Here is a 17,500-nt window from a genome sequence, read left to right as displayed (position 1 = left end):
TGTACTTTGTTTTTATGTTTTTTTGTTTCTAATTCTTACTGTTAAATGTTTGTTTTATGTAAAGCACATTGAGTTGCCATTGTGTATGAAATGCACTTTATAAATATCAGTGCAAAACCACTGAGGAAAGAGAAGCATGCATGAAGAAAGGGCTTGCTACACACCAAGAAAGTAAAGTCTGAACCAATTTAAGTCTACTCGGCATTTATTAAAACATTATCTGAAGTATAGAGGCTGCTTTTTTTAGGGAGTAACACAGTCGCTTTGTGTTTAACCAGGACTGAGGAGTTCTGATTGGGCAGTTTCAACACTGTAGACACGGTATGAGTCCCGTCTTCTACATTTAACCATTAACGCAATATTTGACTTTACTTACCCAGACCTACTCATAGAAGTCACAGATCGGTTTTTGGAAGACACTGGCGATGGTAACTTTAACCCTTTATAGGGCACTCATTGAAATACTTGGACATTTGCAATTTAAACCCTAAAGAGTAATTGGGGAGATATAACATGACTTTTTTCAAATGTTTTACTTTTTATGTTGCAGATCAAGGTTAATGAAGTTGCCATACTGTATATTGTTCATTTACCAAAAAGTCTATATATAAAAACTCATGGTTCTACAACCTCACAGAGAGGCATGGGGAGGATATTTTGGATGTTTTATGAAAGTTACCAAATATATTCACTTGCCCGATAAAGGGTTAAGGACTTATTGACATCACTTCTTATTGTTGCTGCTTTTTCAAGAGTTGTTGACGATTGAATGATAAAATTGCTGCCATTGTGCAACTGAGCAAACACACACTACCCTGTCTGTGTTAGATGACTGCTTCCACTTGACTTTGACTTTGTACGACTACCTTTATACAAATGGAAGAGGCAAGGCAGATGTCAAGGGGACTACTAGACTCACTATGATGTTCAGCTGTTCAACCCTGAGTGGTTGTTTGGTTTTTAGATAATGGCTTCCTATTCACTTTTAAGGTTGTTTGAGGCAAGTGCTTAACCTCTGTTCCTGGACTTATGATAGCCTGGAAGTGTTTTGTGTCGGGGGTTGATGTTCTCTGAGGCAGACGGGAGGCAGTTCTGCACATGGGTGGAATAAAACCAGCCCGTTGTCTGTTCTGACTGGTGGTCAACAACGGACCGTCAGCTCAGCCAAAACTCAGTTCCCTGATTGTATTCTTGTCTTATGATCGTTTATTGTTCTCATGTCTCTCCTGGAGAAAAAATCTTAATCTTAATGAAACTTTCTGATGAAATAAAAATTCAATAAAACAAAAAAACACAATTCTGAGCCTGATAATACTGACTAGAATGTAATAAAAGCAACATTTTGTGACAAAATCAATTTCATTTCAATCAACCAGTGGATTCTGTCATCGGAGCAAAGTAAAAAAAAACGAACACAAATCTATATTTGTGGCTATTCAATAATTCTTATTAAACTCAATTTTGTACAATCGTGAGATCAAAGGGCCACATAGGAATAAATGTCACGTTCATTCATTCATTTTCCTTTACCGCTTATCCTCTAGAGGGTCGCTGAGGAGAGCTGGAATCAATCTCAGCCTGATGTTGGGCGAGACGCTGCCAGTCAATCACAGGGCCAACATATGTAGAGACAGATAACCATTCACACCTACAGGTGATTTAGAGTCACCAGTTAGACTAACCTGCATGTTTTTGGTTAGACAGAAGCCACAAACTTCTTGCTGTGAGAGAAAATGTGGCCGACTATTGTTAGCATGTTCCCAGTTAGCTCAGGCCACCTACAGTATTTCACTTTAGTTCAGGGGTATTCAATTAAAATTCACTAAAGGTCCAATTTGTGAACATTTTCCTCAAGCGAAGGTCCAGAACATCATAATGTCCGTGTTATTTTTCAGTACATTGAAGTAGCATTGTAGTTACATCAAATAAATACAGTATAATTCATTTATTAGTATTTAAACTGAACTTGTGGGATTCAAATAAATAATAAAATAAGAATACAAATAGAGATACATACATTTTTCCCCCTTGGTATTTTAAAATCAAGTGCATTACAGAAAGCTTTTGATTGAGCTTCTTAAATAAAATGCTTAGTTTTAGCTCTTATCTGCCTCCTCCCTGTCTCTCCTCTTTTCTCCGTGTGTATCTCACTGACAGTCGAGTCTTTCAGCATATCGTAATGCAAGGATTTGATTGGTTGATTAGCGGTCTGTGAGTTTCCGAGGGCCACTCCACTTTTACCGTAATAGCTGGAGAAGCTGAGCCAGTTCAAATAGAAACGCTCAGACAAAATGTAACAATCCTCAATATTTTAACAGTTACTGGTCCGCGTCTGTTTTACTTATCTTCGCCCTAATTTGCAAAGACAGAATTTCTCGGTGCTACTTTGTTATGACGGGCTTTTAGAAAGATTGAACTAAATATGAGCCACAGCTTATATAGACGTTGTTAAGACTGTACTGGACCATCTACAAGAGCTAATACCAACAAAATCTCACATATTCCTCTCGCTTTCCAGTTAATCTCTCTGCCGTCAGCTGTCTGATAACTTTTCACCATCTCTTCACATCAAAAGAAATCCACAGGTGGTTCAGCAGCTTCTAAACTTCTAAATCTGACAGCATCTCTTACCTCACGTATACTTTGCATGTCATTTTATCCAGATAAGGCTTTTTTTTTTTCCTTTATCAGCAACCTTCCTTCCCATGACATTTAAAGCTAATATTTCCTCAAAGTACAAGGAAATGGACGGCTTTTAAATCTGTAATTCATAGTCTCACTGTGTGGGTGCATGTGTGTTAGTGAGAGAGAAAGAGAGAAAGAGTGTTGTGTGCATCCATGTGTGTACGTCAGCGTGCGCTCGCTCTTATTCAAACAACACCGGCCTCATTTCATAGACAGCAGAAAAGATAATGTTGCATTAATGGCAGAACACGCTGTCGTCAAATACGTCTGAAAAAACACACGCCACTTCAGCCGTGACCATAGTGATAAAGGAGCGACGCACTTTTAAGAGCCCCTTAAAACCTGGTCATATGTGTGTTTCTGTGTTTGACCGTATACATGTGTGTGTGTGTGTGTGTGTTATCTAAAGCCCTTCACAGCACTGGGCAATAAAAAGGGCATTGCATTGGTGCCATCTAGTGCCTTTAAACCTCAGTCCTGAGTCCTGAGTCCAGCACACAGGGTAAATACAACCAAAACCATTCAGTGGACTGTGAAACTAAATCTTATCTCAAATGTTTTTTGATTATGTAGAGCTCTATCATCTGTAACACCCAGAAGAAAAATATGACACACTTGAGATGATATCACAGGTTTCAAACTTCAGTACAAAAAATAAGTTGCTTATGTTTTCAAATGATAGCTGGATTGTTCCTGACCATTAAAATACCAAATATTAGATTTATTTGACCAACTGCTGCGCTTCCCTGATGGGCAGATTTCTGATTGTGTGTGTAAAAAAGGAACATAAATGGCATTTAACCCTCCTGTTGTCCTCGAGTCAAGGAAGGAAGGGAGGAAGGAAAGAAGGAAGAAGGAAGGGAGGAAGATGGAAGGGAGGAAGGAACGATGAAGGGAGGAAGAAGGAAGGAAAGGAGGAAGGAAGGGAGGAAGAAGGACGGAAGAGAGGAAGGAAGGAAAGGAAAGAAGGACAAGAGGAAGTAAGGAAAGGAAAGAAGGAAAGGAGGGAGGGAGGAAAGAAAGACAGAGGAAAGAAAGAAGGGGGGAAGGTAGGGGGAGGAAAGAAAGAGAGAATGGGGGAGGGAGGAAGGAAAGGAAGGAAGGACAGAAGAAAGGGAGGAAAGAGAGGAAGGTAAGAAAGAGGAGGGAGGGAGGGAGGACAGACAGAAGGAAGGAAGGACAGGCGGAAGGAAGGAAGGAAGGAAGGAAGGACAGAGGAAAGAAGGAAGGGGGGAAGGTAGGGGGAGGAAAGAAAGAGAGAAGGAGTGAGGGAGGAAGGAAAAGAAGGAAGGAAGGACAGAAGAAAGGGAGGAAAGAGAGAGGAAGGTAAGAAAGAGAGGAAGGGAGGGAGGAAGGACAGACAGAAGAAAGGAAGGAAGGAAGGAAGGACAGACGGAAGGAGGGAAGGAAGGAAGGAACAGTCAAAACCGACGTGGTCAGTTTGACCCGGGAGGACGACACAAAGGTTAAAGATAAAAGCTCTGCGGAGGTGAACACACGTTACCGGCCTCAATTGCATTCTTGACCTGAAGTTGTTTTTTTTTGTGATCAAAGGCGACCGGTGCAATCTGTGGGATGACTCCTCTGATTGCTGTGTCCTCTTCTAGCCTCCCTCACTGAAACAATGGCAGCTCCTCTTCAACTAGAGGGCTATTGACATTGACAGGACTTGAACTCTTCTGATATAATATTAAAACTGATGATGGCAATTCATAGAGTGAGTGAGTGAGTATGTGTGTGTGTGTGTGTGTGTGTGTGTGTGTGTGTGTGTGTGTGTGTGTGTGTGTGTGTGTGTGTGTGTGTGTGTGTGTGTGTGAGTGTGTGTGTGTGTGTGTGAGTAAGTGCTTGTGTGCCACTAAACATCTGTTTTGACTACAGCACTTCTCCTTCATCTGCCCTTTAAAGGGAAAACCAGCAATTTGTTGCAAATGAGGTAAGTCTGTGTGATCTCTGCTAGCATCTGGAAACAGGAAGTCCTCGACAGAAACACTTGCTCTCTTTATCTTTCCACTTTCAAAAAGAAGGAAATTCTTTAGAAACAGTTGAATATCTTGTTTTAATCATAATTTATAGATATTTTAATGTGGGATACATCTTCAATAACGTCTTACACATAAAAGACTCCACGAAGCTTTATCTTAATGGCTCATTTCTATGCTTAAAACAAACCTATGCTTACATCTTTTTTTTTGGTGGTAATGGGAACAGTTTCCGAGATCAAGGATAAACATTCAGTCTCAATGATCGTCCTCTCTTAGAAGTAAAGGCAGACGTCCGTGACTTTGTTATTACTGCTGCAAGAACCGTTAGGAAGGAGGTCAAGGTGGATTATTGGGTTTCCAAAGAATGTGACTTAAATGTTTGGAGATTACAGTTTGCATCCTGTTTCCTTCTAACAGCTGATGTCAGTTTCAGTAGGCAATAATATTATCATCATAAAAGACTTAAAACTGTTTAATTGCCTAAACTTAACACATCATAAACGTTGAGGTTTCATATCACAAAACCTATAATGTAACTAAGTAGGAGCTTGAGTGAGGTTGCAATATAACTCATCATCTCTTCCTGCTTTCCTCTTTTACAGTGACAGGTATAAAAGTCAGTCTGTTGTCTTCAGGGAATGTTTACTCTCATCCACAGATTGGAGACTATCATAAAAGTATCATCCTACAGTTATTTCGGCTGAGTCACAAGGCAGCATGTCGGCCCTCTGACTGATCTGTCAAACTGTATGAACTGTCCAAATGACAGATTTCAGTTGACTTTCTGGATCTCAAGGGACAAAGTAAAATACTCAAATGTGCCTGCAGTGTTTCTCTGTGGAGACTCCGCTCTCAGGAAATGAAATTATTTTGTCATTGATATACAGGTCAATGATGTTTTATTAGCGTCCATGTGGTTTAGTCAAATTTAAAGGGGTTAAAATGTGAAAATAAACGTATGAATAACTTGCACATGTTCTTTTTTTGTGGACCCAGCATCAAATGTCTGCTTTTAATCCATTTTTGAGAGAATATATTAGAGGATTATGGTAAAAATGTCTAAGTGGTGTAACCATAAAAACTTTGTACCAAACAATTCAACTTGCTTAGAAACAGTAAATTCTCAATAAAACACCATATCAACTAGTTTGGCATGATCTTACATTATAACTTTTATATTAAAATTAAAAAAAAGTTCATTAACGCTCATTAAATTAAAAAAAAACTAAAATGAAGTAATTATTAGTATAAGTCCACTTAAATACACTGTAGGTGGATAAAATATTTAATATGTATCATTCTTTTGTGGTTACACCATTTGACATTTTCAGGAGCATTCAGTCTTATTTTTGGTTAAAAAAATGGTGCAAATGTCATTTCAAATGATATAAAACCAACAAAAATACAAAATGTACATTTTAACAAACCTGATGCTGCTTTTAAAACTAGTGTTAAAGATATTTTTGAATAACTCATCTTGCCAACCCTTATTTATCACTGACCCATGTATTAAATAATTATGCCAATGCAGTAACATTATAGTATGAATTATTGTGGTAATACATATCTGTCAACATACAGTGAAAAGTGACTGACTGCCAATATAACGATATTATAGCCTATCAATGTAGCAGTATTATTTAAATATTGAATGTATTGATTTATAATGTCAGCACAGCACATAGTGATTAATAGTGATTGATTCACAAACAAATACAGTTTATAGCTCATTCATTTCAACAAACACTGCTTGCTCGGAGCTTCTCTTACACCTCTCAAACACACACATACTGTTCTCCTTTTTATTCACAATGTCTGAGTCATCATTTCTCCGAGCAGACAGACGGGATATTTAACTGTGATCATGTGAATTTTATATGAAAAGCTGACTATCGATAGCCTGTTTGATCACACTGTTTTTGCCTGTGCTCATAAGCTTTATAGACTCTAACCTATAAGAAATCTACTAAAACAATTATATTAATACAGCATATATGGAAAAGTTTGCTTTGTGTGATTTACATTGATTTATTGTGCTGACAGCCCCTGTTGGCATGATAAATGCCTGATATCAGAACATTTGGTAGTGATTCAGATTTACACAAACTGCTAACATAAAAGGACTTTAACAGCACAAGTAGTACAAAGCAAAACATTCAGACTCTATTTGATGTTTTAGATAATAATTTGCCCGTCAATGAGGTGTAGAGGAAGTTTCAGATAGCTGTGGAGCTCAGGAGTTAGAGCGGCTCGACTACTAATCAGAAGATCGGTGGTTCAGTTCTCGGCATGACAAAGTGTCCTGGGGCAAGATACTGAACCCTAAATTGCTCCCAAAAGGCTGTGCCATAGGTGTGTGTGTGCACGCGTGTGTGAGTGTGTGTGAGTGTGCATGTGTGTCTGTGTCTGTGTGTGTGTGTGAATGCTTAGACACTGTGCCAGGCATTTTGCTGGGCATCCTCTGCCATCAGTGTATGAATGGGTGCATGAAGACTGGGAAAGTGTGACATACACTAAGATGCAGTCCAAATTGATTTTACTTGCCAACATGCTGCAGTTTTACAGAAAAGAAAGTAAACAATGGACTTTGCACCCATAAAAATATCATCTAAAACTGGGTGAAACTTCAAAATAACTGCATGTCTGTCTGTAACTCGGAGCAACATATTGTCACTACATTGTCCGTAATGCTACTGAATAAATGAAATGACCAGGTTTCCTATAACTTCTCACATGTTCTGTAAATATTGCATGTAAGACACAGAGTGTGAGAGAGAAGATTGAGTCAGAGTCAGAGTTCATGCTGAGTCATGATGCTTTATCGTCACTTAGCCTACAGCTAAACTCTGCTAGCACTGATGCAGCTCAGTAACTCTGGTGGAATACACAGAGGCCGACTCTGTTTATAACATTTCTTTGATATAGCGACTATTAAAAAACAGCACGATCGGCCTCTTTTCATTACTTTAAACCAAACAAGTCACAGTCACATTGTTACCGCTGTGCGTAGCTGTCAAAAAACAACCGTGGCCACGTCTCGTGTCGTCTCCTATGGTTTTTAATGCGGAGCAAAAACAACATTATTTGCTATCGTGAGAGTGTAGCTACCCTCCTTAGGTTGGAGCCTAGCATCCCCTGCAGGCAGACCCTTCACAAAATGACTCATTTCCATTTTGTAACAATGTTAGTTTTGCTAAAATACATCTGAATACACTCTTAGTGGGACATATTATTGCCCTCATAGAAGCTCCAAAGCTTTAATGCACAACTACAACAGTTTCCATATGATATAAGCATTTAGAAAACAGTGAGGATACAGATTGTTTTGGAAAGCGTTTCTACCTTCCTCCCTTCCTTCTTTCCTCTCTCCTTCTTTCCTTCCTTCTTCCCTTCCTCTTTTCCTTTTTCCCTCCCACCTTCCTTCTTTCCTTCCTCCCTCCTTTCCTTCATTCTTCCTTCCTCCTTTCCTTCTTTCTTCCTCCCTTCCTTCATTCCTTCCCTCCTTCCTTCCTTCTTATTCCCTTCCTTCCTTCCTCCTTCCTTCCTTGACTCGGGGACACCATGAACACTTGCCACTATAAAAGAGAAAACTTTCCCCCCCCTCCAGTAACCTCTTGCATCGACAGAGGGTAAGTGTTTGATACTCAAAAAGATAATTTTGGGTTGCAGTATCTGTTTATCCTTGCCCTCGCAGTCCCTGGTATTTTCCTTTCTTAGGTACAGACGTGCTAATCAAGGGGGCAGAGATCAGCGCTGTGTGAAGGAGACAAACTTTAGCTCTGTGTGTGTGTGTGTGTGTGTGTGTGTGTGTGTGTGTATGTGTGTGTGTGTGTGTGTGTGTGAGAGTCGATGCGAAGGCCAAGGAGGCGAGGGAGACTCAGGTGTAGCGGCGGCAGGATACTCACAATAACATGTTCCTCTGAGAGGGTTTCCAAGGTAACGGTTCTCTGAGTCACATCTGGAAACGACACAGGAGAGGAGAGACAGATGGAGAAAGAAAGGAAGAAGAAAAGAGAAGAAAATAAAGAATAAAAAAGGCATTAGCATTCAACACAGAGGCAGAGTTTTTACAAAGAGACATATTTTTGTATTAGTGCAGGTTGGTTTCGGCGCGTGTCAGCTGGGCTTTGCTGCAGGTATTGTCTTCACCCAGCTCTTTGCGAGGTGATTTCCCCTGACAGTCTTGTCTCGCCGTAGCTGCTCTGTTTTTACCCAGGAGCGCACAATCACACATAATTATCAGACAGAACACCTTGAACCGTAGTGTGAGAGAGAACTTTCTGATGCAAAAACTCTATACATACTTATTAAAAAAGAGCTTATTAAAAGATGTTCATGCATTTTTCGTTTTTTTTCTTTGTATATATAGGATGATTTGTAGAACACTATACTAATTGTTTTGCATATTTTTAGTAAAAATCACATATATTCTACCAGCAAACCATTTGGGAAACCATACTACTGTGTTTTTGTTTTGTTTTTTTAATTTATTTGAGCCATTTCAGGCAATAAATGTTTTTTTTTTTCATTTATTTTCATTGTTTTCAATTATAAATATGAAAAGCTCTTGTGTGAGTTATTTAATACCAAGTCTGTATGAATTGTTGTTAAAGTAGCATGAGATAATACAAAGCTTTCAAAGCCAAAATGCACTTAAACAACTAAACAACGCTGTCATGTTGTAGCAGCTGATTATCTAAGAAGCTGACGAGCCTTGGCAGCGCTCTTTGTAAGGATTATTGTCTGTCTGTGTCTATGTTTGTAAAGTAAGATAAGTTAGAGACATAACAGGATTTGGGGGTTTTTGTTCACTGTGTGGATTTGGCAGGCTGCTGTCTGGATGTTCAGACTGAAATCAGCCCAACGATGAGCCTGGTTCAAGTTTTTTGGCAGATGACTGTGTGTTTTATATCAGAGACTTTTGGGTTCACAGTGCTGGGTTAAGATTAACCCTTTACATACTGTTCATATTCTGACTCATAATTAGTCTCTACACCAATTCACATTCATAAATTCCCCACTAGTCATTAATGCATGTTTGATCAATCTTTTCTATGGTCCAGGAGAATATTTTATATCATATGATGAATACAGCATGTTTTGAATTGTTTTAAAAAAAATAAAATAAATACAGGTCAATATTGTACATTAAAAATGTGCATCAGCTGCACAGAAATTTTAAAAAAAGTTGCATTTAATTTCCAATGTTGTAAACTGTGGGTCACATTAGGAAAAGTGTAGCCTAAAGAAATGTGTATAGGATGTTTTTACAATGCTCTTAAATGTAAACAATTGGTCAAATTAGACCCTGAACAGTATGTAAGGATTAATAGTGGTCTGAGCGTGGCCTTAGTTAATGATATTGTGACACCTAACAGAATTATTATGTTATCGACTTATCGTACAGTAACATAATTGTCAGCATCATCATGTTTATATATATATATTGACTTATCATATGATACGTGAACATGACCTCGATAATTTTTTTTACCTCAATATTGTAGCACTTCATATTAGCAGCTAAGAGGCTTACTGTGTTCGTCCTGAGTGGAGACTGCAGAAGAATTAAAGGTAAATAACTCTGTCCCCAACCATAATGGCAGTCTGTGTTTTAACAGAAGAGTAGCAGCCAACTCTCCAGTCCCACCCGTTACATTATTATACTATTACATTATCATTATATCAGTGGTATTGAAATGCTAGCTAGAAGAAAAGAAAAATACAAAACCATAGTTGTTACCCATGGATACATCACATCACTGACAGTCCAATCACACTGGACACATGTTTGAACAACTATAACAGTGTAAAAAATAATCTATCCAACACTGACTGAGACTGCTGTCAAACAACAATCTGCTATCTGCTTTTTTTTATTTGCCTTACATTTCTAGCCAACTCTGGACAAGACATACACATTTGTTGATGGACAGTTATTGGCTATGGTTGAAAGTTATGACCTTTAGTGTAAGAGAAAGTCTCTAATGACCAGCGAGCTCCACTGCAAACACAAGTAGGTTTAAAAAAAGAAGAAAACCTATTGATTTCTCCACGAGAAATTAGAATACATACAGTAATGAGATTTGTATGCATTTCACATGGTCCTGTAGTTAAGAGCTATTAACCCTCCTGTTGTCCTCAAGTCAAGGAAGGAAGGGAGGAAGAAGGAAGGAAGGGAGGAAGAAGGAAGGAAAGGAGGGAGGAAGAAGGAAGGAAGGGAGGAAGGAAGGATGGAAGGGAGGAAGAAGGAAGGAAAGGAGGAAGAAAGAAGGAAAGAAGGGAGGAAGGAAGGAAGGGAGGAAGATGGAAGGAAGGGAGGAAGAGAGGAAGGAAGTATGGAAGGGAGGAAGAAGGAAGGAAAGGAGGAAGGAAGGGAGGAAAGGAGGGTGGAAGGAAGGAAGAAGGAAGGAAATGAGGGAGGAAGGAAGGTAGGAGGGAGGAAAGAAGGAAGGAGGGAGGGAGAAAGGAAAAAGAGGAAGGGAGGAAATAAGGACAGAGGAAAGAAGGAAGGGAGGAAGGTAGGGGGAGGAAAGAAAGAGAGAAGGAGGGAGGGAGGAAGGGAAGGAAGGAAAGGAAGGAATGAGGGAAGGAAAGAAGGAACAATCAAAACAGACAGGGGTAAATTTGACCCGAGAAGATGACAGGAAGGTTAAGCATAATGTAAATATTAACACTCAGTAAAAGTAATTAAAGAATTAAACATACATCAGGGTTATGAGGTTTATTTTTCTTTCAGAAATGATGTTCGTGCTTTGAGGTAATTTAAGTGTCAAGATGGATGACTGGTACCTAAATTAGTTTGAGACCACAGATAGGAACATTATTGTCTGGCACTTGAATAACAAAAAGCCACAAAACTTCCAGTGCAGGCCAAGTGGAGAAAAAAAAAGAAAGAAATGTGAACGAGAGCCCAAGTATAATTGTTATTATAATGTCTTAGAAGAGCTTTTGCATCACTGTGAAGGAGTGCTATAAATCATACTTTTCGTGTGTGTGTGTGTGTGTGTGTGTGTGTATGTGTGTGTGTGTGTGTGTGTGTGTGAAAGAGCTTAAGAGGGAAAAAGAAAGGCTGTTTATTGACACTGCAACAGCTTGACAAAATGTTGTATCGTAGCCATTTAAAAAAAAAAGAACGAAGTAAACGTTCTTCTTATCAAAGCTGTATGCAGCTCTCTGACATGCTTGACTAAATATGGATTTAAAAAAAATACACATCTAGTGCACGTCAAATTTCTCACACTGCTTCACAATGTGACACAGGAGGGAAAGAAGAAGGCGAAGGAGGGAAGGTAGAGAAAGAAAGAGCAAAGGAGGTGAAGGCAAGAGCAGAAAAAAAGTGTTGAACAAAACTCAAACATGAATTCAACGAAAGAGGGAATAAAAGATGAATAAATGAGCAAGAACAAGAGGTCAGGTTGGGTTTTACTGCAGGAGTGTGTTTGTGAATTAGCTTGTAGCGCTGCAGCAGGTCACAGAGCAAAGCTGGATACTGAATATTTCATTCTTCTATATAAAACCTTCCGGACAAGGACGAGGTCTTAAACCACCGCTGCTGCCTCACACACAGCTTTCTAACATCATGAATCATTTAGAACAACAATAAAACATATAAAGAAGCAGCCAGACATTTTCGGAGGCTAATCAAAGACTCGCACTCAAATATTTCCAATAAACTGAGATTTGTGTTGAAAATGACAGAATGTGTTTATATTTTATTTCTTTTTTTTGACAGCGCTCAGTGACTCTTGTGTTTTTGACTTTGACACAGAAGCACTTACTGCGTATAAAAACCATGGCACTTAGAAAAAACATACTTTAAAAGCTTGAATCAGAATCACAGTCAGGTTAAAAATATCCACAGTTCAATCACATTATATAAGAAGCTCATTTAGAAATGGAGTCAATGTTACTGTAATGTTTCTACAACTATAGTAAATACATTAAGTCAAAAGTATGAAGAAGGTTATGAAGGAAGGAAGGAGGGATGGATGTAAGGAAGGAAGGAAGGAAGGATGGAAGGAAAGAAGGAAGCAAGGATGGATGGAGGGAGGGAAGGAAGGAAGGAAGGAAGGACAGAGGGAAGGAAGGAAGGCATGAAGGTAGGATGGAAGGATGCAAGGAAAGAAGGAAGGAAGGAAGGATGGAGGGAAGGAAAGACGGAGGGAAGGAAGGAAGGAAGGAAGGAAGGAAGGCATGAAGGAAGGATGGAAGGATGCAAGGAAAGAAGGAATGAAGGAAGGATGCAAGGAAAGAAGGAAGGAAGGAAGGATGGAGGGAAGGAAGGACGGAGGGAAGGAAGGAAGGAAGGAAGGCATGAAGGAAGGATGGAAGGCATTAAGGAAGGATGGAAGGAAAGAAAGAAGACAGGAAGGAAGGAGGGAAGGAAGGAAGGAAGGCATGAATGAAGGATTGAAGGATGCATGGAAAGAAAGAAGGCAGGAAGGAAGGTAGGAAGGAAGGAGGGAAGGAAGGCAGGCATGAAGGAAGAAGGGCAAGAAGGAAGGAAAGAAGGAAGGAAGGGAGGCAGTATGGAAGGTAGGAAGGTAGAGAGGAAGAAAGGAAGGAAGGATTGATGGACAGAAGGGAGAAAAGAAGAAAGGAAGGATGGATGGACAAAAAGGGAGGAAAGAAGAAAGGAAGGAAGGAAGGCAGGCAGGAAGGAAGGAGGGCAAGAAGGAAGGAAGGGAATAAGTAAGGAAGGAAGGAAGGAAAGAAGGAAGGAAGGAAGTAAAGAAGGAAGGAAAGAAAGGAGGAAGGCAGACAGGAAGGAAGGACAGAACAAAGGAAAGAACAAACAAAAAAGAGAAAGAAAGGTGGACTGTACTTTGGAAGTGAATCTTACAGGATGACAGCAGCGTATTAAACTAAACAGTTTTGGGATTTGGAGCGAGAGCGGAGCGTCACCTCAGAAGTTACTCTGTGACTTTAAAAGCAACATTCAGGATTATATTCGCTCATTTCAGCACAAGGAGAAGATTCATTGTGATAAATGTGATGTCAAATCGCCTTGAGGCTCTCCCTGGAGCCAAATATGATCTACAAAACGTTTCTATCACATAATATAATCACAGAGCTTTTTCTTTTTTCCCCTCTCTCTTTAAGCTGTAGTCATATTTCTAAATATTATGGAGGAGGTTAGACATCCGTTTCATTATTATTAAAGGCATTACCTTTTAAGTTTATGCTATTAATACTAAGGAGGAGCTACTTTCAGAGTGTTATTTTAATGAAATGCTTAATTTCCAAACCACTTGGTTAGGGTGAGGGAAAGATCATGATTTGGGTTAAAATGATATAAGTTACTAGCGTTACTTCCTTAAAGTTATAGGCAACCTTTATCGTCATGGCAAATAACTTCCTGCAGCTTTTCTGGTGTGAACCGACCCAAACCGAATATTGTTTATTTTACATATGTTACATAAATCCAACATGTAGAAATATAACAAAGAAGGATAAAGCAGACTTCCATATTCACTCTCTTGGGGGACATTTAAGTCCTGGACGCAGAGCTCCAACAAAAAGGGGACGGACAATTAAGCTGCTTACTGCTGCCTAATGGGGACAAGATAAGGGGCCACACAGGACTGAATGCCTCATCACTTAAAACACACACTGACTCAGCTACTGAAGCATAGAAACACATATAAATATATAAGTGACATCATGTATTCTGCTCTGTAAACTCCTGCAAAGGTAAATAAACTGGAGACTAAATGTCATGATGATGTCAGTCCTGCTTTTGTGTGTTACTGTCATTTATTTAACCCTCCTGTTGTCCTCGAGTCAAGGAAGGGAGGGAGGGAGGAAAGGAGGGAGGAAGGAAAGGAGGGAGGAAGGAAGGAAGAAAGAAGGAAAGGAGGGAGGGAGGAAGGAAGGAAGGAAGGAAGGAAGGAAGGAAGGAAGGAAGGACGGAGGAAAGAAGGAAGGAAGGAAGGAAGGAAGGTAGGAGGGAGGGAGGGAGAAAGGAAAAGAGGAAGGGAGGAAGGAAGGAAAGAACGACAGAGGAAAGGAGGGAGGGAGGAAGGAAGGAAGGAAGGAAGGAAGGAAGGAAGGAAATGAGGAAGGAAGGACAGAGGAAAGAACGGAAGGAAGGAAGGAAGAAAGGGGGATGGAGGAAGGAAAGAAGGAAGGGAAGAAAGAGAGAGGAAGGAAAGAAAGAGAAGGAGGGAGGAAGGACAGACAGAAGGAAGGAAGGGAGGAAAGAAGGAACAGTCAAAAGAGACGGGGTCAATTTGACCCGAGAGGACAACACAAAGGTAAGTAACGTGTAGGTGAGTTTTTACAGACGTTATAATGAAATCAATGCACATTTTCTAAAGCTGATAACTACAAACTACAACTACTGTTTTTGCAACATTCAAAATGACAAACGTTCATTAGCACAAACACTCTCTCTGCAAAGTCAAGTACAGTAAAAGATGCAAAGTAGCAGTCAATTAGTGTTAGAGTTCTCTCTGCGTAAAAGGAGAAGAGGCCAATTAAAGCCAAATCAACACAACACAATCAAACAATCAGACAGAAAACACAGGAGAAATAAAGTGGAGACCTCTAGTCTAGTGTGTTCATGAGAGAGATTTGATGTGCTTTTTCTTTCTTTAATTGCACTTTAACAGAAGAATGAACACAGGTGATAATTTGGATGGTTTATTATTTAAATAGATGGCTTAAATCAATACTGTTCCTACACTGAACTGAACTTTAACTGCAGCTCAGATTAGATCATATTTAAACTATCTTGACCTGTAATCTTCATGATCTTTTAGCTATGATATGCTATAAGAGTCATTTTTACCCTGTGATTGTGGCAAACTACAGACAGGATTGTCACTATATTTAATATGAATATTCATCTTTCCCAACATATGAGCTTTAATGGCTTTGGTGACTGACTTTCTATTTACCATGAGATCTAAAAATCCACTTTCCTTCAAATTATCTCATCAAAATCTTTCCAAATTCCAACATGTACACACAAAATATCCAAATGTAATGAGTGTATTCATCACATTCCCTACAACATGTGTGGTCTTCTGGTGTTTACCAGATGTGAAAATGATTTCAGTTGTTGTGGAAAAGAAGAGAAGAGAAGAGGCATGAAAGAGAAGACAAGATAAAAAAAAAGGCTGGATCATGGTGGAACAGTCAGGAACAAGAGAAAATGAAAACTAAAGTTTACTAATATGGTTTGTTATCGATATTAACCTTTGTGTCGTCCTCCCGGGTCAAATTGACCCCTGCCTTTTTTGACGGTTACTTCCTTCTGTCCTTCCTACTTCCCTCCTTCTTTCTCTTCCTCTATCCCCTTCTTCCTTCCTTCTGTCCTTTCCTTCCTCCCTCCCTCCTTCTTCTTCCTTCCTTCCTTCCTTCCTTCCTTCCTCTATCCCCTTCTTCCTTCCTTCTGTCCTTCCTCCCTCCCTCCTTCTCTTTCTTTCCTCCCTTCCTTCTTTCCTTCTTTCCTACCTTCCTCCCTCCCTCCTTCCTTCCTTCCTTCTTTCTTTCCTCCCTCCTCTTCTACCTTCCTCCCTCCTTTCCTCCTTCCCTTCCTTCTTCCTCCCTTCCTTCCTCCCTACCTTCCTCATCCTTCCTTCTCCTCCTTCCTCCTTCCTTCTTCCTCCCTTCCTTCCTTGACTCGAGGACAACAGGAGGGTTAAAATACGTTCATGGTACCAACCTTAAAACCTCTGTAGTAATAACAGTTAACCAATTTTAGACTAAATTTGAGTGCATCTGTACTGTGTTTGGACACAATTTAAGAACTTTGACTTCTTTAGTTAATTGAAAATAAATGGATTTGTAGCGTTTCTCCAACTAAGACATTGAAAAAGATATTGTTTTATTATCAATAAAGAAACTCTGCCATCTTATCAGTAATTGCATCCAAACCTGTCAAATAACATTCAGCCTTAAACGCTGACGATGAGACTCACAAGCAAATGCAAATCTGCCTGAATTACAGTTTTTAATCAACGTATGAGGAGATTTTTACTGAATGTATCTGCAAAACGTTCACAGACTGCATATTTATTTGTTTTCTATACCATATATCCACTCACAGTGACTAAAGCAGAATTAAAGGAAGGAAGGAAGGAAGGAAGGGAAGGAGTAAGGAGGGAGGGAGGAAAAGAGGAAGGGAGGAAGGAGAGAAGAAAGGAAGGAAGGAAGGAAGGAAGGAAAGGAGTAAGGAGGGAGGGAGGAAAAGAAGAAGGAAGGAAGGAAGGAAGGAAGGAAGGAAGGAAGGAAGGAAGGAAGGAAGGAAGAAAGGAAGGATGGAAGGAAAGGAGTAAGGAGGGAGGGAGAAAGGAAGGAAGGAAGGAAGGAAAGGCGTAAGGAGGGATGGAAGAAAAAGAGGAAGGAAGTAAGGAGAGAAGGAAGGGTGGAAGGAAAGGAGGAAGGAAGGAAGGAAAGAAGGAGGAGGGAGCAAAGAAAGAGGGAAGGAGGGGGAGAACGAAGGAAAAAGTAAAGCAAAAGAGGGAAGAAAGAAGGAACAGTCAAAAGAGATGGGGTCAATTTGACCCGGGAAGAAAACAGCAGGGTTAAAAAATCCAGAAGTGACTTTAACCACAGAACAAGGTGTTTGCTGTGTCACTATTTAACCAAAACCACAATCTTTCCCATTCCTTAATGAAAGTATTTAGTTGGCAAAACCATCAAACTAACAAGAACATAGTGAAGGGAAACAACAGGGACAGTCAGAGGGAGAGAGAGAGAGAGAGAGAGAGAGGAGAGAGAGAGAGAGAGAGAGAGAGAGAGAGAGAGAGAGAGATGAGAGAGAGAGAGAGAGAGAGAGAGAGAGAGAGAACATTAAGTATAAAGAAGATGAAAGACAAGAA

At 39.7% G+C, this 17,500-nt stretch overlaps 1 protein-coding gene across 1 annotated transcript in view; it reads right to left on the bottom strand.

Moving 5' to 3' along the window:
- atrnl1a (attractin-like 1a) overlaps nucleotides 1–17,500 on the bottom strand; it is a 362,787-nt gene that overhangs the window by 220,041 nt on the left and 125,246 nt on the right. The window contains exons 19-20 of the mRNA XM_062429999.1: nucleotides 8,794–8,869; nucleotides 8,573–8,625 (exon numbers count right to left, since the gene is read on the bottom strand). Of these exons, the coding sequence (XP_062285983.1) occupies nucleotides 8,573–8,625; nucleotides 8,794–8,869 (129 nt within the window). The remainder of the gene's footprint in view (nucleotides 1–8,572; nucleotides 8,626–8,793; nucleotides 8,870–17,500) is intronic.

The sequence above is a fragment of the Scomber scombrus genome, chromosome 12 (assembly GCF_963691925.1).
Source record: "Scomber scombrus chromosome 12, fScoSco1.1, whole genome shotgun sequence".
Taxonomy (NCBI): domain Eukaryota; kingdom Metazoa; phylum Chordata; class Actinopteri; order Scombriformes; family Scombridae; genus Scomber; species Scomber scombrus.
Note: the sequence above shows the minus strand (reverse complement) of the source record. Positions and strands in the feature narration are given on the sequence as shown.